Source organism: Guillardia theta (genome assembly GCF_000315625.1).
Source record: "Guillardia theta CCMP2712 unplaced genomic scaffold GUITHscaffold_41, whole genome shotgun sequence".
Classification (NCBI taxonomy): Eukaryota; class Cryptophyceae; order Pyrenomonadales; family Geminigeraceae; genus Guillardia; species Guillardia theta.
Genome location: NW_005434633.1, coordinates 524346 through 550785, shown reverse-complemented (window position 1 = coordinate 550785; position 26440 = coordinate 524346). Strand labels below are relative to the sequence as shown.

General features: G+C 53.9%; 10 protein-coding genes across 10 annotated transcripts; 6 read left to right on the top strand and 4 right to left on the bottom strand.

The window, feature by feature from the left end:
* Positions 1-1512: 1512 nt before the first annotated feature.
* GUITHDRAFT_72402 (hypothetical protein) lies at positions 1513-1799 on the bottom strand (the record flags this gene model as incomplete). The annotated part of the gene is made up of 2 exons (XM_005831304.1): positions 1513-1598; positions 1646-1799. Coding segments are annotated over 2 exons (240 nt in total), but the record flags the coding sequence as incomplete, so codon positions are not given.
* A 2724-nt stretch (positions 1800-4523) lies between these two features.
* GUITHDRAFT_61865 (hypothetical protein) lies at positions 4524-6602 on the bottom strand (the record flags this gene model as incomplete). Its single annotated transcript, XM_005831303.1, has 5 exons — positions 4524-4664; positions 4876-5007; positions 5386-5472; positions 5837-5939; positions 6220-6602. Coding segments are annotated over 5 exons (846 nt in total), but the record flags the coding sequence as incomplete, so codon positions are not given.
* Positions 6603-7631: 1029 nt separating this feature from the next.
* Positions 7632-8376, top strand: GUITHDRAFT_153035 (hypothetical protein). The gene is made up of 3 exons (XM_005831302.1): positions 7632-7703; positions 7810-8295; positions 8349-8376. The coding sequence occupies exons 1-3, from the start codon at positions 7655-7657 to the stop codon at positions 8357-8359; spliced, it is 546 nt and encodes a 181-aa protein (XP_005831359.1). The 5' UTR covers positions 7632-7654; the 3' UTR covers positions 8360-8376.
* Positions 8377-9238: 862 nt separating this feature from the next.
* On the top strand, positions 9239-10117 carry GUITHDRAFT_153034 (hypothetical protein). Its single transcript, XM_005831301.1, has one exon. It carries the CDS (start codon positions 9346-9348, stop codon positions 9859-9861), a length of 516 nt encoding a protein of 171 aa, XP_005831358.1. The 5' UTR covers positions 9239-9345; the 3' UTR covers positions 9862-10117.
* A 2768-nt stretch (positions 10118-12885) lies between these two features.
* GUITHDRAFT_139907 (hypothetical protein) lies at positions 12886-15636 on the top strand (the record flags this gene model as incomplete). Its single annotated transcript, XM_005831300.1, has 10 exons — positions 12886-12975; positions 13292-13696; positions 13876-13948; positions 14152-14227; positions 14381-14440; positions 14688-14774; positions 15015-15078; positions 15137-15235; positions 15263-15340; positions 15586-15636. The coding sequence occupies 10 exons, from the start codon at positions 12886-12888 to the stop codon at positions 15634-15636; spliced, it is 1083 nt and encodes a 360-aa protein (XP_005831357.1).
* A 2058-nt stretch (positions 15637-17694) lies between these two features.
* Positions 17695-18827, top strand: GUITHDRAFT_60538 (hypothetical protein; the record flags this gene model as incomplete). Its single annotated transcript, XM_005831299.1, has 2 exons — positions 17695-17808; positions 18642-18827. Coding segments are annotated over 2 exons (300 nt in total), but the record flags the coding sequence as incomplete, so codon positions are not given.
* A 156-nt stretch (positions 18828-18983) lies between these two features.
* Positions 18984-19936, top strand: GUITHDRAFT_41654 (hypothetical protein; the record flags this gene model as incomplete). Its single annotated transcript, XM_005831298.1, has 4 exons — positions 18984-19220; positions 19570-19664; positions 19733-19781; positions 19823-19936. Coding segments are annotated over 4 exons (495 nt in total), but the record flags the coding sequence as incomplete, so codon positions are not given.
* A 692-nt stretch (positions 19937-20628) lies between these two features.
* On the bottom strand, positions 20629-21354 carry GUITHDRAFT_72262 (peroxiredoxin; the record flags this gene model as incomplete). The annotated part of the gene is made up of 1 exon (XM_005831297.1): positions 20629-21354. The coding sequence occupies one exon, from the start codon at positions 21352-21354 to the stop codon at positions 20629-20631; it is 726 nt and encodes a 241-aa protein (XP_005831354.1).
* A 1107-nt stretch (positions 21355-22461) lies between these two features.
* GUITHDRAFT_109822 (hypothetical protein) lies at positions 22462-22671 on the bottom strand (the record flags this gene model as incomplete). Its single annotated transcript, XM_005831296.1, has 1 exon — positions 22462-22671. The coding sequence occupies one exon, from the start codon at positions 22669-22671 to the stop codon at positions 22462-22464; it is 210 nt and encodes a 69-aa protein (XP_005831353.1).
* Positions 22672-23922: 1251 nt separating this feature from the next.
* Positions 23923-25584, top strand: GUITHDRAFT_139904 (hypothetical protein; the record flags this gene model as incomplete). Its single annotated transcript, XM_005831295.1, has 1 exon — positions 23923-25584. The coding sequence occupies one exon, from the start codon at positions 23923-23925 to the stop codon at positions 25582-25584; it is 1662 nt and encodes a 553-aa protein (XP_005831352.1).
* Between the last annotated feature and the right edge of the window lie 856 nt (positions 25585-26440).

Genomic DNA, 26440 nt, shown 5'->3' with positions numbered 1-26440 from the left:
AAAATTCCCTTGCTGGCACTCTTTTCATCCCCTTTCTACGATCTCTCATGCTCTTCGCCGCTCCATCGTTCGCCATGGCAACTCCCGCTGACGATTCTGCCGAGCCATCAGCCACCACAACTGTCCTCGCCGCATACTCTCCTGTCCTCCTCGTCCTCCTCGTCCTCTTCTGTCTTTCTCCTCTCCCTCTATCTCCTCCTTTTTCTCCATCCTCTCCCTTTCCATCTTTCTTGCTCCACCCCCCCTTTCTCTACTTCCCGATCTCATCCTGACATGTCTCACCTTCCTCCATCATACCCGACGTCACCGACGTCTTCCCTTCGGTGTTGGTCTCGGCGGAGAACTCGCTGAAATATCCTGACAAGGAGAGTCAACGGAAGTTCTGGGCCCCAGTCGATCTCACTCTCGCTCTCCTCCTCTGGCGATGGCAGAGACTGGCGAGGAAACAAAAACGTCAAACGTCCACCGTCTGCAGGGCTCAGTCGGCAACCAGACCTGGTTCGAGTCCCCTCGTCGTTTCAAGAACCAGTCAAGGCTCAAGTTGGATTTGGACAGGATAGGAGAAGCAAACTCGTCATCGTCCAAGTCCTCGCGGTTGTACGGTGAACTTTGATCGGAGGAGATGTACACGAGGTCCCTCCTTGGGACGTTTGCATGCTCCGGGTTTGCCAGCGGGCTGACTTCTTGGATGGTGTCGAGCAGCGAATGATCTGCCTGCAAACGAAACTTTGTTGTGCTTCAGTGAATAGAACGTCAACATTTCACGGGGACAGCTAAGTCCCTCGTTCTCTGCATCTTTGACATCAGTAGCCGCAGCATCAGCATCAGCATCGTCAGCGTCATCGTCATCGTCATCGTCATCATCGTTATCATCGTCGTCGGTGTCGTCATTATCACAAGCAAGCACACCACTGTCGCACGAGCCATCGTGTTACCTGATTCCGACCGCTCCCTTCAATTCTCATCCTTCGGCGATTCTCCCCGCCCTTGTCGTTGGCAGGGTTGATCCTGAAAGGGACATCTCAGCAAAGATCGAGAGCACTTCATGCACAACAAAAGCACTTCAACATCGAGCACAACAACTCTTCATGCACGTTGCAGAAGACAGCGGAAATGTACAAAGTCCTCCGGACACAGAGCTCCACAAGACACTGGTTTTCATCTGAAAAGTCACTACATCAAGAACACGTCACCACCTGCCCCTGCCGATCGTCTTCAGAGCTGTCCTTACACCCCTGCCTTCGACCTTTCCCTACAAAATCTTCACAACAAACCGACAGCAGGCAGCCCGACTCAGCCTACCCCTGCTGGACCCTCTCTAGCTTCCATGACGGTTGGGCTACTTGCGGGTACTGGAGACTGATTTGTCTCTTCCTTGACCCCCGCAGACTCTTCATCCCCTTTCTCCTCAACCTCATCCACGTCCTCTGATGACGTCAGCACGTAAATCGACTTCGCCCTGTACAACCTCAGTCATCAGCATCTCTGCAGATGCGACTTGGCACAAATCTCTTACTTGGGCTCCAAACCCTGATAGCAAGACAGACCGTAGTGATTCAAGATTCCATCATTCGCTCCTTTCTCACGGAGATAGTTCCCTGGTTGTCACCGTCACTACAAACAGCAACGAGCAGCGAGCAACCACCGAGGTCTTCGTATCTGTATTGGAAGCAGAAATGCAGCGCTGTTTGGCCCCGCCAGTTCTGCGCATTGAGGTCCGCTCCTCTCCTCAACAGGATCTTGCACATCTTCTTGGACCCCGTCTGTGCTGCAACGATAATGAGCGTGTTCCCAAACTCATCTCTAGTCTCCGTGTCAACACCTGCGGCAGAGGAATCGGATCAGAACGTAACGCAAGGTAAACAATAAATTTCCGACCGCCGTCGAGGATCTCACAGACTTTCTCGTATCGTCTGTTCCTCAGCTTGATGATCAGCATCATCAGCTCCTCCTTGCTCAACCCTCTGCCCTCGACCGTCCTCGACCCTTGCTGAGCCCCTCCCACCACCTCCTGTGCTTGACTCTCCGGCATCCCCTCCTCCACGAGGGGACCCTTGCGGGAGGAGGAGGAAGAGGAGGAAGCAATTATTCGCGGACTTTCACTGATGAGACCAGCTTGTTCCTCTACCTCATGCCAGACCATCTGCGCTTCAAACTGCTTCATCCTCAGCTCTCGAATGTCGCCCCATGCTCGCTGACTAGCAAGCAGCTCCCTGATCCGATCGATCTGCTCTTGCACCTCTCCCGCCAACTTCTCCCTCTCGTCCCTGCCATTCGCCTCCTCCTCCTCTCCCTCTCCCTCCCCCCCCCCCTTGCGCTCTTTCTTGTCTGAGCGTTGACTCGGCTTGCTCTGTCTTTGTAGGATCGTAGGGAACCGCCTCTTCCCGTTCCCTCGTTTGTTCCCCTCCTCCCTCTGTTCCTCTGGCATACCCTGCAGCACCCACCAGCTGAAGATGCACAGGTCACATGCTGTCTGGACGTATGGCCACCACCATGCCCGCCGCTCAGAAGCTGGTCGCCTCCTCTCTGCCGCATCGTCCACCCCCGCCGATGATCCTGCAGGAGGTTGGTCGGCACTGTAAGCCTGCCTCCTTGTCAGACGGCTCTCCTTGTGTCTGTTGGGCATGATTGCGAAGCTCGACTAGCCGCGGCGACTTGAGGGCATCAGCTGAGCCTTCAGCCCAGTGCGACCATGGAGAGTGTTGGATGGTGACGACGCCCTAGCGACCCGAACCATGCTGTCCTGCCTTGTTTGAAGGTCTTTCCCGTTCCTGTTTGCAGGCCTCCACATATCTTCACACAGTCTGCCACCTTCTATCTCCACATCTCACATGATGTCGCATCTTCATACCTGCCGCATGTCTCTCTCTCCCTCCTCCTTCCTCTCTCTCCCTCCTCCTTCCTCTCCCGCCCTCCTCCTCCCTCGCCTCCAGCATTTTATCCTTCTCTCTGGTGATTGTCCTACACCAGAATCGAAAGGAAATTCTTTTTTTACTCAACTTGTAACTAAACTCATTGTGACCTAAACGGCCGCATGAACTTTCAACCTGGCCGGGCGCCCCCGTCAACTCGGCTGAGTGACTAGCGCCTGCCGGGCCCGGTGGCTCGGGCTGCTCAGCTGCCCGGTCCCAAGTGCACTATATAAACACTCAGCGAACTGAGTGGCACTCTATGCCGTGTCTGACAGTGTCCAATTGAGGAATCAGTTGACCTCAGTTGCTCCACCTCCTCCCACTCGCAGCCTCGCTTGAAAGGCTGGTTAAGATGTCGAGACTGCCCTCCTCTCCAAGGTCACGTCGTATTCTTCCTCCCCCCTCCTCAGCCGCAGGGTAACAGGCGTCCCCTCCTCCCCCAGCAGCTTGGCAGCGAGCGCCTGCCACGGCCCAGCACGTCAGACCCCAGCTACAGCCCAGCCTCCCTCCTCATCTCACCTTGAGTGGATGGCCCGCTACTTCTTCCCCATCCACCTCCAGCAGCAGATCTCCGACCTCGATGCGCTCGCTGCTCGCTGCTGGCCCTCCGGGCAGGAGGCCCTTCACTCGCAGCCCAACCTGACGCTTCACCTGCTCCTCTTCCTCCTCCTCCTTCTCGCTGAACAAGGGCTCCACGAACATGCCGACTCCAACTTTCGAGACCTACAATAGGCTCAGGCACGATCCTCCATCTCCACCTCCTCCCCCCGCCCTCTTTCCTCCTCCTCCTCCTCCTCTCCGCCTCTCGGCCCCCTTTGCCCCTGCCCCTGCCCCTGCCCCTGCCCCTGCCCCTACCCCTGCTCGACCCCTTCCTCAAACCTCCTACCTCCCACTTACCCCTCCTGCCTTTGCCGCTCGAGCTGCTGCTTCTCTCTTGCGCTGCTCTTCCCTTCTCCGCTCTTCCTCCTCCTCCTCGTCCTCCTCATCCTGGTCCTCCTCCTGAGCCTCCTGCCGCTGGAGGGTCACAAGCTGACGACAAGGGCTGCCAAAGTCTCCACCTGCCCCTGCTGGGGTCTTCGACGAGATCGTTGTGTGCGCCCTTGTGCTGCAGATGCTTCCTCCTCTCCTTCGTCGGTCTCGTCCTCTGCATCCTCCTCCTTCCCTCCCCGTTTGGCATCGTTGTCGTCATCATCATCATCATCGTCGTCGTCATCGTCTGCTGAAAACCTGCTGGGGATGAGGAGGGGGGTGCAGGAGTAGGAGCTAGCAGAGACCTGTTCTGCCTCCTCATCTTCGCTCTCTCGTCCGCTCTCCTCAGCTCCTTCATCCGTTCCTCGTCCGCCGCGATCCTCTCGGGGAAGACGATGTTCAGCTATTTGACCCGCACGTCACAACCCTTTTTCAACCTCTCCTCCCTCCTCCCTCCTGCTACCCGCTACCCGCTTCCGACTTCCCCTGCATCCCTCCTTCCTCATATCGTATCCTCCATCCTCATTCTGCTTATATCTCCTCCCTCGTCCCTTCCCCAACCCTCCCCCCATTATCCTTTCTTCCTCGCTCCTCGCTCCTCCTTGGTCCTCCTGTCCCCTCTACGCTCTCTCCCCTCCTTACCTTGATGATGAGCTTGCCAAACTCCCCCGGCTTCTGGTAGATGGGCATTCCCATCCCCAGCACCTCATGGCTCTGCCCAGGCTTCGTCACCTCGTTCCTCTCGATCTTGATCATCCTCCCGTCCAGATGCTTGATCTCCCTCTGAAGCACGAGGGTGACGAGAAGCAGAGGGGAGGGGAGAGAGGAGGGGGGGAGGGAAGGAGAGCGCGGAGGAGAGAGTACGGAGGGAAGGAGAAGAACAAGGAGGGCAAAGAGAATGGTTTGGACAAAGAGACAGAGAGAGGGAGGGGAAGAAAGTCAGCGGGGACGCATTGGAATGCAGGACGGAGGGGGTTTTCAGAGGAGGAGCAACCTGGAACCCAAGGAGCGCCTCCATCAGCGAGATGTTCTGCCAGGTCACCAAGTCGTGTCCTTCCCGCTCAAAGTCTGGATGCTCCTCGGAGTAGATATGAAGGACGACGTCACCCGAAGTGACCCCAGGAATCTGAAGGAGGGGACGAGTGAGCAAAACAATCGTCGAAGGTGATGATGAGGGGGGAGTGATGATGGTGGTGATGATGAAAAAAATTGTTGTTGTTGTTGTTGTTGTTGTTGTTGTTGTTGTTGTTGTTGTTGTTGTTGTTGTTGTTGTTGTTGTTGTTGTTGTTGTTGTTGATGATGATGATGATGATGATGATGATGATGATGATGATGATGATGATGATGATGATGATGATGATGATGATGATGATATAGCCATTGTCGATGGTGGTGGTGTGGTGATGGCGATATGGTAGTAGACAGGACAACCGGAGCAAAAGGAAGAGAGCGAGGGAGAGGGAGAGGGAGAGGGAGGTAAGAGAAAACGTTGTCTGTCACGAACCTGTTCGGCGTGCTCTTTGAAGGTGAAAGCATGGCCTTCCAGCATTCCGGGCTCGATGTTCACCGTCACTGTCACCTTCCCATCGATCTGCAGGATGCAGGATGACATCAGGACAGAGATGCAATCAGAAGCTGCGGTGAAATTGAAACGAAAGGCGATGAGATGGGATGCGACACAGCGATAGTTGTATTGCAAGGACGAAGATGGATGGAATATCAAAGATCAGGAGGAGGACGAAGAGGAGGACGAAGAGGAGGACGAAGAGGAGGAGGACGCAGAGGAGGACGAGGACGAAGAGGAGGACGAGGACAAAGAGGAGGACGAGGAGGAGGAGGAGTTATCAAGGAGGACATGAGAGTCAAAATAGAAGGGAAGCAAGGTGAGGAAACAATCGATAAAAAATTAAGGCAGGGCGAAGAATATCAGGAGCGGCCGTGGACGTATTTCTCACCGTCCTCTTTCCCTTACAACGAGGACAAGGCTCGCTCGCCAGCTTTCCGGATCCCTCGCAGTTCTTGCAGTTTACGACGAGTGTAGTCTCATACCCCGTGAACCTGATCACCAAACATCATCACCATGAGGACAAAGAAAGCAGCGAGCAAGCAGGAGGGGAGGAGTGAAGGTGAGGGAGGTGACAGGAGGATAGCGGGGCAAGCAGGAGGAGGGAGGAGGATCGAGGAGCATGCAGTAGGAGGGAGGAGGGACGATAGAGGAGGAGAGCTTCAGGCCCGCACTCTTTCGCCCGGTGCTTCGAGTATCGATGCCTCGCCGCATTCCAGAACGACCTGGCACGAGGGACTTCAGGTCGACCTGGCACATCCCCATGGGTCTCACGTCTTGCTCTGCTTGCCGGTGCCCTTGCAGTCAGGGCAGCTGAGCAACTCCGCATTCTCCGCCGCCCCCGACCCGTTACAGTGGGGGCAGATCTCTCCCCTGACTATCCCGACGTCCATATGGAAACCGGTGTAGAAACCGATCATAGGAATCTTGATGTTGTGGTGAACATTTCCCGTACTCTTTTGCTGCCCCTCCTTGAATCCGAAGTCGATCTTGAGGCTGCCAGTCTTAAACGCCATCTCGATGTTCACAGGATCCTTCAGCGGGTCCTCGAACTTGGGCTTGTACTTCCCCTTGATCCCTCGCATCCCTTGCACCTCGTACACCCTCTTAGTGTCCGGATCGTTAAGGATCTTGTATGCTTCCGTCATCGACTCGAACTCCGCCATCCTCCTCCTATGTATCTCGGCCTTCTTCTCCCTGATGTATCTCTCCTCATCAGTCTCATGCACAGGCTCGGGAGGTCTCGTTGTATTGCCAGTGATGCTCTCGTTGAATCCTCCAGCGGAAGGGTTCAACCTCAGCACGAACGCACTTGCCGGGCAATGGAAGCACTTCTGCAAGTCCTTCTTGTACTTCTTGGCTCTCTCCCTGAAGCTGCTCCTGATCTTCGAGATGGTCGAGAGCCTTGGAAGTCCCAGCAACTTGAAAGCTTCGATGTCGGTGTAGTTGGTGATCACCTTATACTTGACAGGTTTCAGCGAGAACGGCCCGTCATCTTCATCGAGCACTTGATCATACTCTGGGACTTCGTCCTCCTCGTCTTCTGTCGTGTTCCCTCCTGTTGCTGTCCCGTTCTGTTCAGTAGCCGCTGATTTGGCGCAGATAGCTAAAAGCAAGACCATGACCAAGAACCATCGCATCCTTGCGGTCCTCGCTCCTCCACCTGCAACCCAAAGAACACTCAGCACTCATTCCAGGTCTCGGGCTCGTCATCCTCAACAACAATGCTTGCAACATATTGATGTTCATAGAACCCAAAATTTCATCAACCTTAGCCATCCTTATTCCGCCTGTACCCCACTATCCTTTTACACTCGTATAAACTCTCACTGTTCCTCTCTCCTGAGCATGATGGTCAAGGGTACGAGCAGGGAGAGGAGGGGAGCAGGGAGAGGAGGTGAGCAGGGAGAGGAGGGGAGCAGGGAGAGGAGGTGAGCAGGGAGAGGAGGGGAGCAGGGAGAGGAGGGGAGCAGGGAGAGGAGGGGAGCAGGGAGAGGAGGGGGGGTTGTGCATGTAAAGGTGCTGCATAGGGTCAAGACCCGCTCTTATAGAGTGATGATCGATGCTCTCTATAGACCCTACAAGCCCGCCTCATCGTCGAATACTCGGAAACGGAGAAGGCAGCGGGATCCACTACTCCAACCACGGAAGCGACGGCATGACGTAAAACTCTTGTTTCTCGGACCGGTTGTGTCCACGGGAGGGAAGCATGAAGACGCCCAGGGCGAACGAACCCTCTGAAGACCGCGACAACCAAGGTGAGACCTATCGATTTTGTACCAGTGTCGATCCCCCCCGTGCTGCGATGGCTGAGTGCGAGGCTCAATTTCTTTATGGGAAGCTGACTTGCGCGCTGCCCCCCAGGGCCTGAAAAGAAGAGACAAGATGTGAAGCAAGCTTCAACCCCTCGTTCCAAGACGGGTTCTGAGGAGATCCTCAATTCCGGCATCTCTGCTGAAGCTCAGGACTCTAGGACTCAGAGGTCTCCATGGATGAATGAAATGGAGGGTGTACACACAGGGATCGAGGGACTGCAATCAGAAATCGAAGGAGAACAACAAGAGAGGCGGAATGAAGAGATCGGAAATGTACAAGGAGGGATCGAAGATGTACAAGGAAAGATCAAAGGTGTACAAAAAGAGATTACAGATCTGTTGAAAGGGATGCAAGGTCAAAATGACCCAACGCAGGAGGAGATCCTCAAGCAGCTTGTAAGCAGCAAGACGCAGCATGTACAGTACCAGCAGCTGCTTGTAGACAGGGAGAAGCGGCTTGTAGAGGACAAGAAGCGGCTTGAGGGGCTTATTCCACGTCCTGTGCAACTTCGAGACAGCTTGTCAAGACCTGAAGGTGAAACAGAATTGAATGTGGCTATCATGGGTACTAACAGGACTGATGCTAGTTGGCATGCTAAGTTTCTTGAAAGAGCTCTGGACTACTGCACGCGCAGGAAAGGGCTTGGTGGCTAATGAATACGTCAGCTTCTCCACATGCTTGGGAGGCTATGAGACACTTGGAAACAAGCTCTTCATACGAGCGTGCTACTTGAAGATGAGGGAGCTGATTGCCAATGATTTCAAGTTGGACCCAGAGACGCTAAAGGGCAAGGACACCATACAAGGATGCCATCAAGTGGTCCTCACAGGTACTCCAGGGATCGGGAAGTCCTGCTTCGCATACTTCTTACTTCTTCAGCTCCTCCGGCCTGGTGAGGAAGTAGTGTATCAGATAGGGAGTGAATATTGGTACTTTGATGGAGAAGCATGGAGCCTGTTCATGGATGGATCCGTAGCGCAACGCCTTCTTCAAACGTTTAGGCACTGGTATATCTGTGATCTGTGGAAATACCATGGGAACTATTCGATATCACGAACCGCGAAAACAATCATAATCTCTCCACCGAAGTATGGGATGTTCAAGGAAATTGTGAATACTGGATCGGCGAAGAGATATTTCTTGCCGTTGTGGTCAGACGAGGAGATGTCACTCTTCATCCAGATGCAATCGGAGCGTGGTATGGACCCCGACGAAGTACAGAAGATCGTGGAGGATTGGGGCAATGTGCCGAGAAACATCGTCGTGAAACCTTTAGAGACACTTGAGCAGGCTGTTGGAGGAATAGAATCAGTGATATCACTCAAGAACAAGATGGATGCAGCAGTGAATGACGACCTTGGAATGCCATCGAAACTGATTCACCTTTCCCCCAGCACTGACTTCAGATCCTTTACCGCTCGAATATGCTCGACGAAGGCCGAGAAGATGATATTTGAGACCCTTGTGAAAAGGGATTGGGATGATGTTGTCGACTTTGCTTTTTCGAGTCCTACTTCTGGCTATCAGTCAGCTGCAGGTGTAGCTTTTGAACACGTTGCGCATGAGGTGCTGAAGGGAGGAGGAATGTACCATCTGCAAAGGCTGGATGAGGATACGGGCGATGGAAACGGGTCAGAAAAGCTGAAGTTGAAGGAATCGCAACCGTACATTGAATTTGCGTCATCAATCGGAGACTTGGAGGAGTGGGTGATCATGCCGGATGCATACTGTAAGCCAAAGGCATCGAACTTTCCTTGCATGGATGCGATGTTATTGTCTGCTAGCGGGGTTCTCTACATGTTCCAGATGACACGGGCGGGGAAACATCCTATCAAAGTGGACTCATTACTCAACATCTTGAACGCTCTGCGAGCCAAGAACAAGTTTGAGAGGCAATTATTTGTGTTCGTTGTACCTTCAGGGCATGAGGAAATGCCCTGCTGGGGACGAGATCAAGGCTTCACATCTCAGGGAGTGAAGGCAAGCCAGGAGCAGGAGAGTCAAATCAGGGGAGTCACTCAGTATATCATGATGCTTTCGAAGGAGGATGCGATGCGGAGGCCAAAGGGATGGATGACTGTCACTCCGCCACGTACGTAGTCGATCGCAAGAGCAGCGCCAAGGGAGTAGTTGGAACCTGGGAGGACGCGACAGAAGAAGAGAAGTTTTTGCACGTAGAGAGTCGCCTTGCAAGGTTGTGCTTCCAAGACTTTAGAATCGTCAGGATTCCTGTAGGCGATCATTTCGAAATATACAAAGTTGCCAGCCTGAGCCCAGCAATCTTTGCGTTTGAGATGAGGACCTTCGTCGCGATGCTGTTTAGGCTTGCTAGAATAGATAAACGACACACGTGGCCATCATGACTCTATCTCCTACGAGTCTACTGAGCCTGACAGCGCCTTCCGCAGTGCGATGACTCGACGCTATCCAATAGACTCTTCCACTGACGAACCGTGCTAGCAACTCGCAGATGGAAGTTTGTTTTGCGATGATGGTGTGAGTTGCTGCCGTGACCTCCTGCTTTCATCTCACGTCACTGATTACTGTATGAAACAACTTCGCAGAAAAGCAAGCATGCTGTCACCGTGGTGGTTCCCGGAGGCTACATTGCGAGATGCTCCGGTCTATTCGGGACTTCTCTGAATCCTAGCAGGATGTTCAATTCAACATTTACATGCGGCGAGATAATATCCGATTTTCAAACCTCCTACCTCAGTTGCCACTGCTTTCAAAGCCCCGCCGTTTCTCTTCGACTCTCTTGTTCAAGACCGGGATCATTTTCAAGTCGTCAACCCCAGCCTGGAACTTCGGACAACACTCAGTGACTTGTTATCAAGCAAAGCATCCGACATCAAGTGACGTTGCGACAAGTTCAATCCGGGCCGGGCTTCGGAAGTCACTCTCGAGTAAAAGTTGGTTATGAGCCTCGGACCTGTTCCGATGACGCACGGGTGCCTGGTGTGAGGGGTTCGATTCCGGGGAAGTCCAGGGGTAGGGGTTGTATTCCATCACTGAAATTACAGGGTGCGTTGGCCCATAATCTTAAGAAGGGGAGGGTAAGGTTCATATTACTACCGGTACTTTCATGTCACATATGCTACGCAAATGGGGGGTGGTACTATACCAAGTTAAGGGTAGTTGGTCAACACGTCAAGCCCGGCAGCGGCCTCCACAGAGCATGGTGGACGGGGAGGAGGGCGAGGGAGGAAGGAGTGAGAGGAGCGAGGGAGGAAGGAGCGAGAAGGGCGAGGGAGGAAGGAGCGAGAAGGGCGAGGGAGGAGGAGGAGCGGAGGGAGGATAGACATAGACATGAAGATGAAAACTTGGAAAGGATGAGGAACGAGCGGTGCAGTGCAAAGAAGGAATGCGGAGCTTACAGGAGCGTAAGAAATATGCTACGAGGTAGGAAGGGGAGGCTCCGAGGAAGAAGCAAAGTGAGAAGCTGCAGCTGACACATCAGCGATGGAGGGATGCGATCTAGGATACTATGCAGTACCGGTGTATAGGCCATGGGATGGAAGAATCCCGGGAGACAAGTAGGTCGAATTCGGAACAAGGAGAGGGACGGAATGGAGAGGAGGCACGAGAGTCGAGATGCATGGAAGAAAGGTTGCAGATAGAATTCAGATGAAATCAGGGATGTAGACGAGACAGGAAAAGCAGCCTCCGCCTTTGAGATCTAGCATGTAGAGCATTTGGAACATCAAAATCGAGCGGATTTGTTCTCAGATACCTGAACAACGAGGAGGCTGTGATCATGGTTTGAAGGTAGCTAGAAGAGATATCTTGGTAGGTAGAGAGCTTCAGGCTCAGATGCCTCGATCACGTGACAAGATAGGTGAGAGGGTAGAAAGCATCAGGCATCAGGGTTGTAGCGGCTTTGAGTAGTTGTGGAAACGTGATGCGATTCGAATCGAAGGCATTCTGTCGTAATGAGGAGATACGCTACTGGCAACAATGCTGGAGAATTCATGGAACATTATGTGATAGGACGTGATGAGATGGAAACTTCGATATAACATGCCAAGGAGAAACATGTATGATGTGGGGATGTTTCTGTTTTTGTTGCACGAGGCATGTTCTTACCACGCATAAACTCATGCTGTCTTGCGGTTTTTCTCCATGTCTCTACCTCTTAAGGACTTTGAGTGACTTGTCCGCCTTCAGTTGTAGCCCTCAGCACTTGGCTTGAGCGTCATCAGCAAGAATGCAAATCCCACTGCTAGGAGAGGTCACCCCTCTCCGCGCTCTCTTCCTCTTCCTCTTCTTCTATTCCAACGATTCTAACAGGTAAGACTCGATATGCCTGATGATGCTGTCTGCAGCATGTTTGTTACAACGTTATTTTTGTGTGTGGACGTGTTTGTACAAGCATCTGCCTGCAATGACATCGCGAGTCTAGTTTGGGAACATGGAGCACGTTCGGAGCAGGAATGTTGCTCAGCAATCTTGCGTCTGAATGCAAATCAGGTGAGGAGGATGAGGAGGATGGGTAGGAGGAGGGAGGGGAGGAGAAGGTGGTGGAGGAAGAGGGAGAACAGGAAGAGGAGGAGGAGGAAAAGGAGGAAGAGGAGGAAGAGGAGGAGTAAGAAGAGCCAAAACGGGATGTTGAAGGATGGAAAAAGGGATCTGTGTGATGAGTTGGGAAGTGTGTTGCGTCTGATCCGTGACTTGAGCAGATCGCATCAATTGGTCACACTTGGCGATGAGTGCGGGAGTGACGTTCTCTGTGCTCATTTATGCTTCTCTGTACCTGGAGCAGATGAGGATGATGATCTTTCTTTCGTTACAATCTCTCTTCGTCCCCCTGTACAAGTACAGGATGTGCAGGGTGCTGAAGCAGGGGAGCGCGCAGGCAGAGGGAGAGAAGTCTGACGAGTAAGCTGGAGGAGGAGGGGGGAAAGGGATAAGGGAAGGAAGAAGGGGAGGGAAACGGAGAGGCGTAGACAGAGGATGGGGATGTGGACAGTGTGTGTGTGGGTTGGAGGGAGGAGGGGGGAGAAGGAGAAACGAGTCAGGGGGGAGAGCGGGAAGGGTGGGGAAGGAGGAGGAGGTACGGGGTTGTTCAATGACTCGCTGGGCAGGGGAAGCAAGAGGGAAGGGGAGGGCGAGGAGGGGGTCGACATGCATGTCGAAATCTCATGGCAGCGTCTCTTCCCCGCGCTTCTCGCCCTGATGGTCTTCCTGTACCTGTGGGATGGGCTGAGTGGATTGGTGAGCGAGACGTCCCGTGTCCTCTCCTGCTGCAGTTATCCCTTCCTGTCCCTCAACCTCGCTCGCGCGCTCCGCACGCTCCTTCCCGCCCTCTCTCTCATTCATGAACCCCGCCCCTCCTTTCCTCCTTGCTCTCCTCCGTTCCATCCGCCTTCCACCCTCAATTCATGCCTCCCTCTCTCCTCCTGCTCTTTGTCTTCATTCGACCTCCACCGATCCTCCTTCTCCTCCCAACCCTCCAACACGTTCCTGTCCTCCCTCCTTCCTATCAGTGATCATTGATCATTATCGCCTCTCCCTTGCTCACTTGCTGCAGACCTCGGGAACTCTCTTCCTCATCGTCATGCCGGAGTTCACAGCCAGGCTCAAGGGCAAGCTCGCAACCATCGGCTTCTTCCTCCTCGTCATCCTTATCTCTGCTCCTATCGGAGCTCTTGTCATCGGCGCCATGTACTTCGAGAGGGAAATGATGGAGGTTCCCGAGCAGTACAAGTCCACTGCGAAATGGGTGAGAGCCTGTGACGGTTATGTTGCTGGAGCTGTGCTGGTGTTCAGCTGGGGGTTGTGTATGACTTGTCTGCTGGGCGTTGTGCTAGGAAAGTTGTTGGGGGCGACGTGTTGGGCTTTGTTATGCTGTATACTGTCTGACGATCTCGTTGTCGAGGAGAAATGTACTTGTCAGTGCCTGTGGGATTGGCTTCGAGATGTTTTCTTTGTCTTGGTGTGATGTTTTGCATCCCATCTGTTAGCTGCGACTTCATGTGTCTTTTCTCTTCTTGCCCCTTTCCTCTGTTCTGGAACATGTGTGTTGCTTTTTGATTTGTTGTCTCCTCGAGTTGTCTTTGCTTGTCTTGCTGGTCTCTCGTTTCATTTTCTTCTCTCACCTTTTCCACTTTCAAGATCCTCGGGGCCCGACCCGAGTCAGTGCCGGACTACTATTCCATCATCGGGGTGCGAAGAGGGGCTGATGCAGGTCTGACTCTCCTCATTGTCCCCGTCCCCTTCCCCGTCCCCATTCCCTTCCCCGTCCCCGTCCTCGTCCCCGTCCCCGTCCACGTCCCCGTCCCCGTCCTCGTCCCCGTCCCCGTCCTCGTCCTCGTCCTCGTCCTCGTCCTCGTCCTCGTCCTCGTCCTCGTCGCCTTCCCTGACAGTCTGACCTTGTCTCATCCTACACAGGAGAGATCAAGAAGCAGTTTCGCGAGCTCTCAAAGATTTACCATCCTGACAAGACGGCTGGAAACCCTGAGCTCCAGTGAGCCTCCCCTGCGTCCTCGCTCTCGCTCTCGCTCCCGCTTTCCATTTTCCATGTCCACGTCCACGTCCTCTCCCTTCTTCCTTTATATTCCCGCCTTCCATCTCCTTTCACTTCTTCCTCTTCCTCGTCACAGTTGTAATGTTTGTACAGGCAGAGATTCGTGCAGATCTCAGAAGCTGTGAGAAAATTGACGGGCAAGGCTACAGACAGGTGATGCTACCCCTGCTGCTGCTGCTGCTGCTGCTGCTGCTGCTGCTGCTTCTCCTGCTGCTTCTCCTGCTGCTGCTGCTGCTTCTCCTGCTGCTGCTGCTTCTCCTGCTGCTGCTGCTGCTGCTGCTCCTGCCTAGTCTTGCCCTGCTCCTCCTACCCTCGTCTCCTCCACTTGCTCTATATGCTTCTCCTGCTCCCCCCCCTTCGGCCCCGCCTCTGCTCCCGCGCTGCTCATCGCTGCATGCAGAGCGGCCTACTACAAGGAGCTCGAGACTGCTGAACTCACGGACATGGTCACTCGCTCTGTCTACTACTGCCTCCTCTTCGGCCTCTGGTAACTATCCCCTTCCCAATTCTCCCCCCTCCCCTTCCCTCTCCTTTCTCCCTCCCCCCTTCCCCCTCCTCTTGCTCCTGACTCTGACTCTCGCCCCCCCCCCTTCCCCTCCTCTCCCCTCCTCTCCTTCGTCTTTCCTGCCTCCTCCTGTATCTGTTGTTGTGTCCTCCTTGTTCTGGACTTGCCCTGCTCTGCTCTTCCTGCTGGAGGTTCTCCTCCTTTCCTCCTGACCCTCCACAGGTTTCTCATGACGGTCTTGGCCTTCCTTGGAAACAGAAAGCAGCAGGCTGCAGGAGGAGAAGGGGTAAGAAACGAGGAAAACGAGAACGAGAAAGGGTGGGAGGACGATGTGGGGTGGGAAGGTGCGAGAGAGTGTGGAGGAGGGGCAGGGGCAGGGGCAGGGGCGGGAGCAGGAGCAGGAAAAAGTAGGACAAAGAGCAGGAGCAGCAAGAGGAGCGACGGTGTGCATGTGATGGTAGCGTGAACAGGAGGAGGGCGCTGTTGCACAAGAGCCGAAGCCCAAGGTTCCAAGGTCGAAGGGCCAGAAATACTGGTTGCTTCTATCGGTAACTCCATTGCCCTCTTCCTCCTCCCTTCCCTTCCTTCTTCCCACCTAGTGTATCCCCCTCCTCTCGAGTTGCTCTCTCCCTCTCTCCCGTTCCTCTTCTCCTCCCCTCCCCCGTTCCTCTTCTCCTCCCCTCCCCCGTTCCTCTTCTCCTCCCCTCCCCCCTTCCTTCCATTCCCTTTGTGCGTCACTGCTTCCTGATAGTACCCCCCTGCTCCTGCTCTCGCTCTCCTCACATCCACACAGCTCCTCGTCTATCCACTATGGCTCTGGGTGGAAGCATATTGGAAGGACTGAAGTGCTGAAACTGAGGGGCGTCAGGGGACGAACTGCCATGGCTGCGAGCATGCCAGCCCTGCCGCGAAGCCATCCCATGCTGAATTATTTTGTTTATGTGAAGACAAGCTTCTCTTGAACCTCGTCTTCTGATCTATCTCCATGATTTTGAATGAACTGCCCGCCAGGCAAGCAAACACAAAGATTGTTTGACGCGTATGCAGCATTCATTAGACTCGTCTCATGTTGCAAGGTTCGTTTTATAGCAAAGATGTTAAGAGCACCTCACCCCATCACCCCCATGTCTAACCACATCTGTAATAGAGAGCTCCTCACACGCTTATCCTCTCAGATCGACGTAAATATTCTTCACCTGAACTTCTTCTTGCTCCTCCTCTCACCTTTCAGATCCGGCTTGACAGCATGTTTATGGATCTTCCCTCTTGCCTTTCTGCCCCAGTGCGAGCATGGCCTCTTTCCATGGTTTGCTTTCGTGGGCTTCCTTGCATTGCGATTCATCGCCTCCATGATGACCTGATCTTCATCGAACGCGTCGAACGAAGGGACGAAGACGAACTGGTTCAGCATGCAATGGGCCGGGCCTGGACTCTGCGATCCAATGCTCCCCGCTCGAGCTCGCGACTGAGCCAGCTGCTCCAAGCTCTGACCGAGGAAAGGAGAATATCTGATCGGGGTTGAGACAGAAGGGAACGATCCCTTAGCAGCGATGCCAGCAGGAAAGCTGCTGTCGGTTCCAGAAAACTTGAAAGCATTGCGGACAAAGCAAGTGGATAAAGAGGAGGAGGACGGGGGGGAAGGGGACAACAAGGAAGAGAAGGAAGAGAAGGAGGAGGAAGAAGAGGAAGTGGAAGAGGAGGAGGAGGATGTGAAAGAGGAGAAGCAGCGCGCAACCTTCGCCATAGCTCTCATGTTCTGTTGCCGAGCGGCCAGCATGTTCAGAGGCGTCGACGGGGCAGCCAGGTGGTGGGGTGATTGAAATAGTAGGTAGGGGTTCTTGAATGATTATTATTCGATGTAAATGGGGGGGTACTATTACGAATACAATGACCGGTTATCAATTATTTCATGGGGTAGTCTCATATGTAAGTGGGGATACGTGCAAGTTAGACATGGAGGTGATGGAAGATTGATCTAGGTAGGGTGGTAGAGAAAAAGGGGGTAGTAAAGGGTGAAAGAGGGGGTACTAATGAAAATTTGGTGGGGTCTTCAACCCTTGGGGTCATTTCAATGAAGGGGTACTTTTGGGGTCCATTTGTAGGGTACACTCATATACAGGAGTTAGTCCCAGGGTAGGGTGGTGGTTAGTTTGAATGTTGGGGGTGGGGGTAGTAACAAGTTGGAGTAGCGGCATGGCGCAATGGGCGCTATTGCTGATCAGCGGCTGCTGGCTCATGGCTGATGGCGGAGGCGACGCCCCTCATGGCGGCTTCTCCTCCATGAGACAAATTGTCGCCGAGATCCCAGGGCACCTTCATGATGCAGAAGCTTCTCAGGGCAGGCCGAGCCGTTCTCCTCTCCTCCCGAACATCGCGCAAAACCCTGAGGACGACCCTGCATCGACGCGTCACAGGCTGAAGGAGATGCGCGGATGTGCCATGGGCTCGCACAGATACGATCACGGAGTAGATTGTTTCGGAGGAGCGAGAAGCATGGCATGCGGGCGTACGACATCTAGAATTCTCGTCGGACGTTTGAATGGAGGAGGAAAACGCTCTGACGAGGCCCGGAGGCAGGAGCCTTCAGCTTACCGGCGGGTTTCGAGCAGCCACAGGGTTGAGAATCCAGTGGGCAAGGTGCCGCACTCGCCTGCTTCCTTGAGCAGCTCGGGCCATTCGCCTCCCAGGAATGGCCATGACAGGGAAGGGGTAGAGGAGGCACTTCTGGATGCTGCGTCTTCCGGACATTACTGGGCGATCCCTTCTCTTGCTCGAGGTGTCTCTGTCGAGTGTCGGAACGGGGAAGGCTTAACTCCCCTCATGATGGGTGAGAGCTGGCTACCCATCGCTCCTCACTCGGCCCTGATCCGTTCGTACAGGGGCCCTGCGAGGATACAGCAAGACGGTAGACCGACTGATCCAGCTGCATGCAAACGTCTCGGCTCGAGACGCTAGAGGACGGACGGCGCTGCATCTGGCTGCAGAAGCCGGCCATACCAACACGGTGGAGTGCTTGGTGATACGAATCCCCTCGCCCTGTTTTTGAATCCTGATCTGCCCTTGCTCCAGCTACACTTTGGCAGCAATGCTTCCTTGCAAGACGACTTTGGGCACACACCGCTGCATCTAGCGCTGATGTGTCGCCAGAGGTCGCTGAAAGATTCTAGATCACCTTGACGGTGATATGGAAATACCAGGTACGCGGCTGATAAACTGATCGCCCATGGCGCGAACATCTCAGCTGTTGACAAGCAAGGAATTTCTTGTCTGGAGTTGGTAAAGATTGTGCAGGAGGTAGAAGACTCATTGATAACTCCTCGTCCTTACAGGCGAGACAAGCGAAGATTGAAGTCGATGACCCTAAGGAGGGCGAGGACAAGACGGAGGGTGTCGAGACAGCGGATGAAAGCACTTTTTCGACCGTGGGCATATCCAGAGAAGGTTTTCTCCTTCTCATTCCGCTCAACTCAGACACTAACATTGCTGTGTTTGCAGAGCATGCAGATCCTTTGCCTTTGGTGAACCATTCAGAATCGATTCTTGAAGACGACCTGTCCTTGTGGGAGTGGTTGAAAGCCGTATCTCAAGAGGACGTAGAGCTTGCCAAGGAGTTCGTCTCGAGGTGCGCAGCAACGGCTCAGAATGGTTTGCATCTCACACACGGCGATCGCAGGAAGAAGAATGTTGTCGAGTGGGTGGACAACCGGGGCAGGACCGCCATGCATTACGCCGTTCATAGTGGGAACAACAAGATGATTCGATTGCTGGTGAGGCCGCGGTCCGATCCCTTGCTTCCTCTTGTTCTGACAGTTTTCTGTGGTTTCATCCTCCTCTCCGCTCCACTGGCAGTACAAGAATGGTGCAAAAATCGACTCGAGGGATGATTTCGGTCGTTGCCCCATCCATGTGGCTGCCAGCCATGGCAAATTCTGGGTGATCAGGCGATTGTTCAAACACGGCACAGAGATCGATTTGGTGGATCATGACAACAGGACAGCTCTGATGTTTGCGGCTTGGCAGGGATGCGAGGAAACTGTGAGCTGGGAATTGAGTTGTAACCAGCACGTTCTCACTTTTCCACCAGATCAAATGTCTGATCGGGCTGGGGGCTAACGTGAATGCAAGAGACAGGTGATTCGGTCTTTCCGGCGTTGGGTGAGAGCATGACGCGTTGCCGCCAGGTTCAACTGCTCTGCCGTGCACTTCGCGGCCTACAGGGGATACAACAGAACACTGTCCCTGCTTCTCAAGTTTGTAGAAGACGTCGATGCAAGGGATGAGCAACAGGGAACCTCGTTGCACAAGGCTGTGATGAACGGTCATACCAGCGTCGTCAAACTTCTACTGGAGGCAGGAGCTGATGTCAACGCCGTGGATGCTTCCGACTGCTCTGCCCTGCACTTCGCCGCCTCCAGGGGAAACGAGCAAGTACGCAGAGCAGGGGGGGGGAGGAGGATTTGACTCCGATCCTTCGCCCAGATGATGGAGACGCTGCTTGCTGCAGGAGCAGATGTGAAGGCTTGCGATCGGAGCGGCAAGACGGTCAGGCGCCCTGCTGTCCCTCCCCGTCCCTCTCTCACCCCGACGGTCCTCAGGCTCTGCACTGGTCCGCAGGCAACGGCCATCTGGGCTGCTCTCAGGCGCTGGTGAAGGCAGGAGGAGACGTGCTGGCCCGAGACGTCTTCAACGCGACTGCGCTGCACCTGGCATGCGAGTTCGGCCACACGCAGCTAGTCGACTTCCTTCTCTGTGCGAAGCCAAGGACCCAGCCAGCCAGCCTGCTGACCTGCCGGCAGGGTCCGGGGCCGATGCCAACGGGAGGGATTACTTCGGCAACTCTGCCCTGCACTTTGCAGCGAGGAAGGGGCAAGGGTATACGCACGTCTTGCTCTGCAACCCCTGTGGGGACGAGGTATCAACTCACCCGTGGTTAAGATCAGGCACATCCTAGAGCTGCTGATAAGGGCAGGAAGCGACCCGATGTCCAAGGTGGGCGGGTGAGGCTGTTGCCTCTTCTCAGGGTAAGGCAGGATGCTGCGGGATGGTCTCCAATGCACTGGGCGCACTCAGGGGGCCACAAGGAGGTTGTTTCCACCCTGTCTGCCCTCGGCTGCAGGCAACTAGGAGGAGATCGGGGAGAGTTTGCGCTGAGAGTTTCTGACAGCTTCCTGCACGAGCCCGCCAGAGCAGAGATGTTGGTGGAAGTTGGTATCTTCCATTGCCCGCCCTCGCCCTCGCCCTCGCCCTCGCCCTCGCCCTCGCCCTCGCCCTCCTCTTTCCCTTCTCTGCCTTCCTTCTTCGCCCTGAACGTGATGTTTCTAGACGACGTGGGCCGGGAGGTCCAAGGAGAGTTCACCAAGCACCCCAGCTACGAGGAGAAGCTTGAGAGCTTCTTCTCAGGTCTCAACTTCTCGAGCTTCAACACGACGGGAACGTGGGACCAGCAGGACGACAGAGGCCAAGACGACCTTACCCAGCAGCCGCCATGGGGGGACCGAGCGATCCCCGGAGTCCCTCACTGGCTAGAGGGAGGGAATGCTCCTGCCTGGCTCGACACCGAAGAGGATACGAGCTTGCTTCCCTTTGGAGCAGATGCTGACTCGCAGCCGGCTTCCTGGTGTGCACAGGAAGGGGGAGGAAACATGAACAAGTTGATGAGTTTGTTCCAAGACTCAGACGGATACTGATGCTCAGTTGAGGCAAACGTGTAATGTAACAATGATATAGTGTACAGAGAAGCAAGCATGTTATGAAACTATAATTCAGTGTACAGAGGAGCAAGCATGTTGTGAAACAATAATTATCGTTTATGTACAAGAGAACATGTGACAACAGTCTAGGCTTTGAGCTCCTTCAGCTTCGCGATCACTTCATCGGCGTGCTTGTTCAGGCGGCTCTGAACATCCGTGAAGACCCAGCGGAGGTTGCCGGAGGGATCGATGATGTAAGTTTGCCTGTTGGAGAACGACCCCATGAAAGGGATCTGGAGCGCGGACCCGTAGAGCTGTGACACCTTGCCTCCCTGATCGGAGAGGAGCGGGAAGGACAGTCCATACTTCTTGGCGAAGTCAAGATGCTTCTCAACAGAGTCGACGCTGACGCCAACGATCTCGGCGCCGAGAGCGCGGATGTCAGCAGAAGCCTTCTCGAAGTTGTTGGCTTCGATAGTACAGCCAGAGGTGAAGTCTCCGGGGTAGAAGTACAGCACAGTCCACTTGCCCTTGAGATCCTTCAGACCGATGTCCTTGCCCTCGTTCGAAGGAAGGAGGAAGTCAGGCGCCGGTGCATTCACGCTGGGGAGGCCTTCAGCAAAGGAGGAAGGAACCTCAAACCCGAGTGTGCCAATGGTGATAGCACTCACCCCCGCCATAGCGCTAGTGTCCTTGAAAAAATCCCTTCTAGAAAGGCCGCTGATCTCATCAGAGAGGAGGCTAGCAGTGACTCGGGATCTCGGGAGAGATGCGAGTCGGGAGGAGGGAGAGACGGAGGGGAGGGATGGAGAGACGAGAAAGGCGGAGGAGGAGGCGATGAGCGGGAGAACGAACAGACAACGAGCGTGCATGGCAACGATCGGAGGCCGATGGCAGCGAGCAACGAGCTTTATAATCAGAGGCCGTTCCACCCCACCCTTCCCTTTCTATCGAACCCCTCATGGAATTCAAGTACCCCCTTATTTTGAATGATACCCCTGTATATGACCAGAAAATATCACTCTTTTCTCATATAGAATCTAGTATCTTGGATCCCTACCCTGGATTTATCACCCTACCCACCCATATTTCGCTCACATCCCACCTACCACCCGAGGGATTCATCCCATCAGTTGAGCTTTAGAGGCGTGTGCAGTCAAATCTAGAGGGGGTAGGGTATTCAAATGTAGCTTTGAATCAATAGGGGTGGGTCATCAATGTGTAGTCTTCGTCTGAATTTTTGTACTACAATGGAGGGGTAATATTCCTTTGGGTTCATTTATGATGGGGTGGGGTACTATGGGACTTGTCAAACAAGGGGGTGGGGCTCAAATAGGATCGCAAAGTTTTCACCATTTCTCTCGCACGATGCTGACATTGGCGGGTAGTGGAGATTCAGTATTCATAGAGGGGGGTGGGGTTATTCAAATACCCCTCATCAAGTCATAACTTCACTTCAAAATCAAGACACCGGTGCTGTACTTTTTTTCACGATAGGAATTAGAGGGGGTAGAAATTCCTGCATGGTTCTACAGAGGGGGTAGGGGTCAGCATCACGTGCGCGTTGCAACACTGCTCGAGTAAAAAGCTCGGAGGCGCATCCGCTCATTTCCGTTACAACCGTTACAAATTACCTCAGTAGTATAAGGCGAATTCGGCCCCCGCGGCCCGCAGGGGCGGGCCCGGCCACCGCCTAGCCGGCCGCTCAGCTGGGGCGCCGGTCATGGTGCCTGCCGCAGTGCTGCCGCTTACGGTGCGGCTTCAGTCACCGTCAGTCACCGGGTGCCAGCCATCGACCGTACTCTGATCGGATCCGCCCGGTATCAGTAGTATCGTCTTCTTGAACTCGCTGATCGGACGGCTGGCGGAGGCTCCGAGTCGACTCAGGGCCCCGGGAATGAGAGTGGATACAGAGCGGTTACACTGTCGGTCAATTCATGAAGGCTCGCCGTCTTGTCTAACATCAAACAGCACAATGATTACGAGAAGTGATGGTGTACAGCCGCCTGCGCCTGCTCTTTCTCCCACACAAGCTGCGAATGAGTCTTGTAGTCGCCATGGTTGATGAGCTCGGTCTTGCTGAATTTCGGGTCGAGGATGTTGGCATAGATGGAGTTGGCGTCAGTGGCGCAAGTGCCGCCCACGCTCAGGAGGCGAGCGTTGCACTGATTCAAAGACGACAGAATCATCTGCGAACCAAAATGTTTCAGCCAACACCCCTCGAACATGACGCAGATAAGTTTGTGCAGCTTGATCTCGGTAACTTGACATCTCCCCTCTTCCCCCTCAAACCCGCCTCCCCCACCTGTGTTTCAAGGCAACAGCTGCAACCCAGCCTCACATTCTTTCTCTCCGTTACTATCTCATTTCAAAACCAATGCTTTCATAAACTCCAACACTATGTCATGGTTAAAAATTCACTCGACGAGCATTTTCCCCATCACCATAAGGATTATTCAATCATTCGTTCCTGTGTTGCCCCTAGCCATGAAATAACAAGAGTTTCTGATCCCCCCATACCCTGTCATAATCTCCCGGAATCTTCCTTTCCCAAACACCACAGATTCCTTCTTATTCCTTTGCGTCTTGAGCATGATCGACTATCCTGTTCAGTTCAGTTCCATTCTGTCCCTCTCTCTGTCCCTGCCGCTGTCAGTGCACCTCTGATTTCTATAGTCCTATCTCTTGTGCTGTCTCATTCCATCTCTTTGTCGCTGCCTCTCCCCCTGTCCCTTTTTCCGTCCCTGTCCCTGTCCCTGTCCCTGTCCCTGTCCCTGTCCCTGTCCCTCTGCCTGCCTGGCTGCCTGGCTGCCTGTGCCTGCCTAGCTTCCTGCCTGGCTGCCTGGCTGCCTGGCTGCCTGGCTGCATCTTTCCTTCTCTCTTTCTCTGTCTCTGTTCATTTCATCACATGCGTCTCAACCATTAGCCCGTATCGCCGGCCCATGGCGGCTCTTCACTTCCGACCAACGAATCGTAACGGAATAGAATAGAATTGGAGTAGCAAATCTAGAACAAATCTAGAACAAATCTAGAACAAATCTAGAACAAATCTAGAACAAATCTAGAACAAATCTAGAACAAATCTAGAACAAATCTAGAACAAATCTAGAACAAATCTAGAACATCGTCAAGATCAACTGCCCGGGGCGACGGAGGAATGGGTGTGCAGGCGAAGTGAGCAGGAGCGACAAGGGGGGAGGTGAGGAGGAGGGAGGTGAGGAGGAGGTAGGAGAGACAGGAACAGAAGAGGAGAGGAGAGGATATCCGGGAAGCAAGAGGCAAGGTCACAAGATGAGATGAGATGAGAGGATGGACAATCGCCGTGGTCGCATGAAAGATTTTCCACGAATGGATTGTACACATCGCCCCCTGGAGTGATACGGCGCATCTCTATCTTTGGAGAGAGTTGCAGAGAGCATCGCAGCTTGACTCAGCGATCGATGAGAGTCTCATTCATTGTTCAGCTCCACCAGGCCAACCTCGCCTCGTCAATCAGCAAGAACCCTCTGACGTACGCTGAGTTTCACTATGACTCTCAGCGTCATCGAAGTTCTACCAGGCTGACCAGCTCCGGCCCGGAATGGAACGAGATATTCTTCTTTGACATGGTTGGCGACGACAGCCCGACCCTCTCAGTCTCTCTCCACCAGGTTGACAAGGACGGCAACGGAGACAAGGCAGGCGAATGCAACATTAGCCTCTCCGACCTCCGTGCAGAGCTGACTTCGGAGAGATGGTTTGAACTGACTAGCTCGACATCTTCATTATCCTCTGAGGGTGAAGTGGGTTGCGGCATTTGCTTGTCGGTACAGCACGTGGATGGTCAGAAGCTGAATGATATGTTCAAGTCGAAAATGCCGAGGTCTGTCCCAGACGAGAGGATGTTGAAAAAGCTGGCAGAGCAGGGGAAAGGATTCATTGAAGTGTCTGTTGTTGGAGGACAAAACTTCTTCTCAGTACAAGACAGCACAAAAAACATCAGCCTTGCCGGCAACAACTCCCACAACCACACGCACAACAGCAGCAGCAGCCACAGCAGCAGCAGCGGCAACATGGATTGTTATGCTCAAGTGAGAGTAGGAGGAGAGAGTTTCACCTCTAGAGTGATGAAGAAGAGCTCGTCGCCATTCTGGAACGAGAGGTTCTCATTTGCATACGAGCAGCTCCCCGGGATGATAGAGATAGACGTTAAGGAGAGGAGGCAGGACGGCGACAGGGTTGTGGGAACTTGCATGATACGAATCGACGAGCTGCCTGCGGGAGAGGAGGTGCAGCGGTGCTGTATCTTGCGTTTGCGGGATGGAAGGAGGAGGTGGAATGACAGGAGGCAAGCTGTGCTGCGGGTAGCTATGAACCTCTTTCAGAGGTCATCGATGAAGGTTGAGGTACCCCGTGTGGATGTTCTCAAGGTCAAGGAGGAGAGGGCTTCCTCCGGCAGAGGCGCCTGCTCTATTGTAGTCCTTGCAGCGAGCATAGTCTCCTCCTCCTACTGGGAGCAGCAATCGTCTTCCTTCTTCATTGAGCTCCTCACCAACGAGACAAGGACGTACACGTATGTGGATCAGCACCTCTGCTCCCCTACCTGGAATTCTCCCTTCCTTATCGACCTCGAGGCGGATGCTCAGGTTGTCCAGGTGGTAGTGAAGAGGAAGAGCTCTTCTCTGGACCAGCGCAAGCAAGACGCCGTCGTCGCGCAGACCTCTCTTGTCCTCGCTGACATGTTCCATCAGCCGCATGCGGCATGGTACGAGCTGCGAGGAGAGGACGGGGAGGTTGCGGCGAGCATCAGGCTACTGACGCACATGCTCTGTGCTCCTCGGCTGAAGCTCAATTATCCTCATAGGAACGTTCACCAAATGAAAATGAACGATGCCAAGGGGATCGGATGTTTGGAGGTGATAGTGGTCGCAGCGAGGGACATTCCTGTGGAGAAGGAGACGGGGAGGAGGGAGACGACGCTGGCAGTCAAGGCTGGGAGGAGCAAGATGGTCATAGAGGGAAGAGGAGGGTCAAACCCTGTATGGAACCATCCGGTTGCTCTTGATATCGATTACGGAGTGAGGAATATCACGATTGAGGTGAGGAGGAGGGAGGATATTTGATGTGATGTGAGAGTTGTGGTGCGGAGCTCTGCGTGCAGCACATGTTTTGAGTTGTCTCATGATCGATGAGTTGGTTGTGGTGGTATTGACAGTGAATCCGTGCGATCCGGAGTGTTGTTTCAACGTTTTTGTTTTCTCATGTTTGTTTTCTCCTGTTTGTCTTCTCCTGTTGTTTCCCTGTCTGATCATTCATTTTCTTCTCATATGTTTGTACCAGCTTCACGACCTCTCCTCCCTTCGCCTTGATGGCTCTTGCTTCGGTAAAGTTGAAATAGACATCGAGTCTCTGAAGGAAGGCGAAGAGGTGAACTGCATGCTGCTGCTACACTAGCTGTTGCTGCTGCTGCTGCTGCTGCTGCTTCTACTAGCTGCTTCCCCTCGTTGTTCCCCTCTTTCCCCTCCTTCCTCTCACGCTTTTCCTTCCCTTCCTTCTCCTGCTCGTCCTCTGCTCCTCTTCGTCAGTTCCCTATCTGCCATTTTGTTTGCTCAACCTCTTGCTTGCACCCATATTAACATCCTCCACCACCTCCTCCTCCTCAACCACCACCTCCACCTCCACCTCCACCTCCTCCACCCTCTCCACCTCCTCCACCTCCTCCACCTCCTCCACCTCCTCCTTGTCTACTCACCGTTGTTCTTCCTTTTCTGACTTCTCATCTGACTTCTCTCCCCCACCTCCTTCGCTCCTCTTGGAAGGTCGATGCATGGCACAACGTCAACATTGAAGGAGGGGGAGGGGGAGGGAGGGGCGGGGGAGGAGGAGGAGCAGCCGGATCGTTGAGATTGGTTCTCATATACGCTAAGAAAGCCTCAAGAAAGGAAGAAGAACACTTGGAGCATTCCAAGGTGAGGGAGA

Bases quoted from the DNA above. Each gene is read 5' to 3' on its own strand.
- GUITHDRAFT_153035 (XM_005831302.1), top strand. From the start codon at position 7,655: ATGAAGACGCCCAGGGCGAACGAACCCTCTGAAGACCGCGACAACCAA. The intron at 7,704-7,809 runs GTGAGACCTATC...GCTGCCCCCCAG, and splicing joins TGAAGACCGCGACAACCAAG to GGCCTGAAAAGAAGAGACAA.
- GUITHDRAFT_153034 (XM_005831301.1), top strand. From the start codon at position 9,346: ATGTACCATCTGCAAAGGCTGGATGAGGATACGGGCGATGGAAACGGG.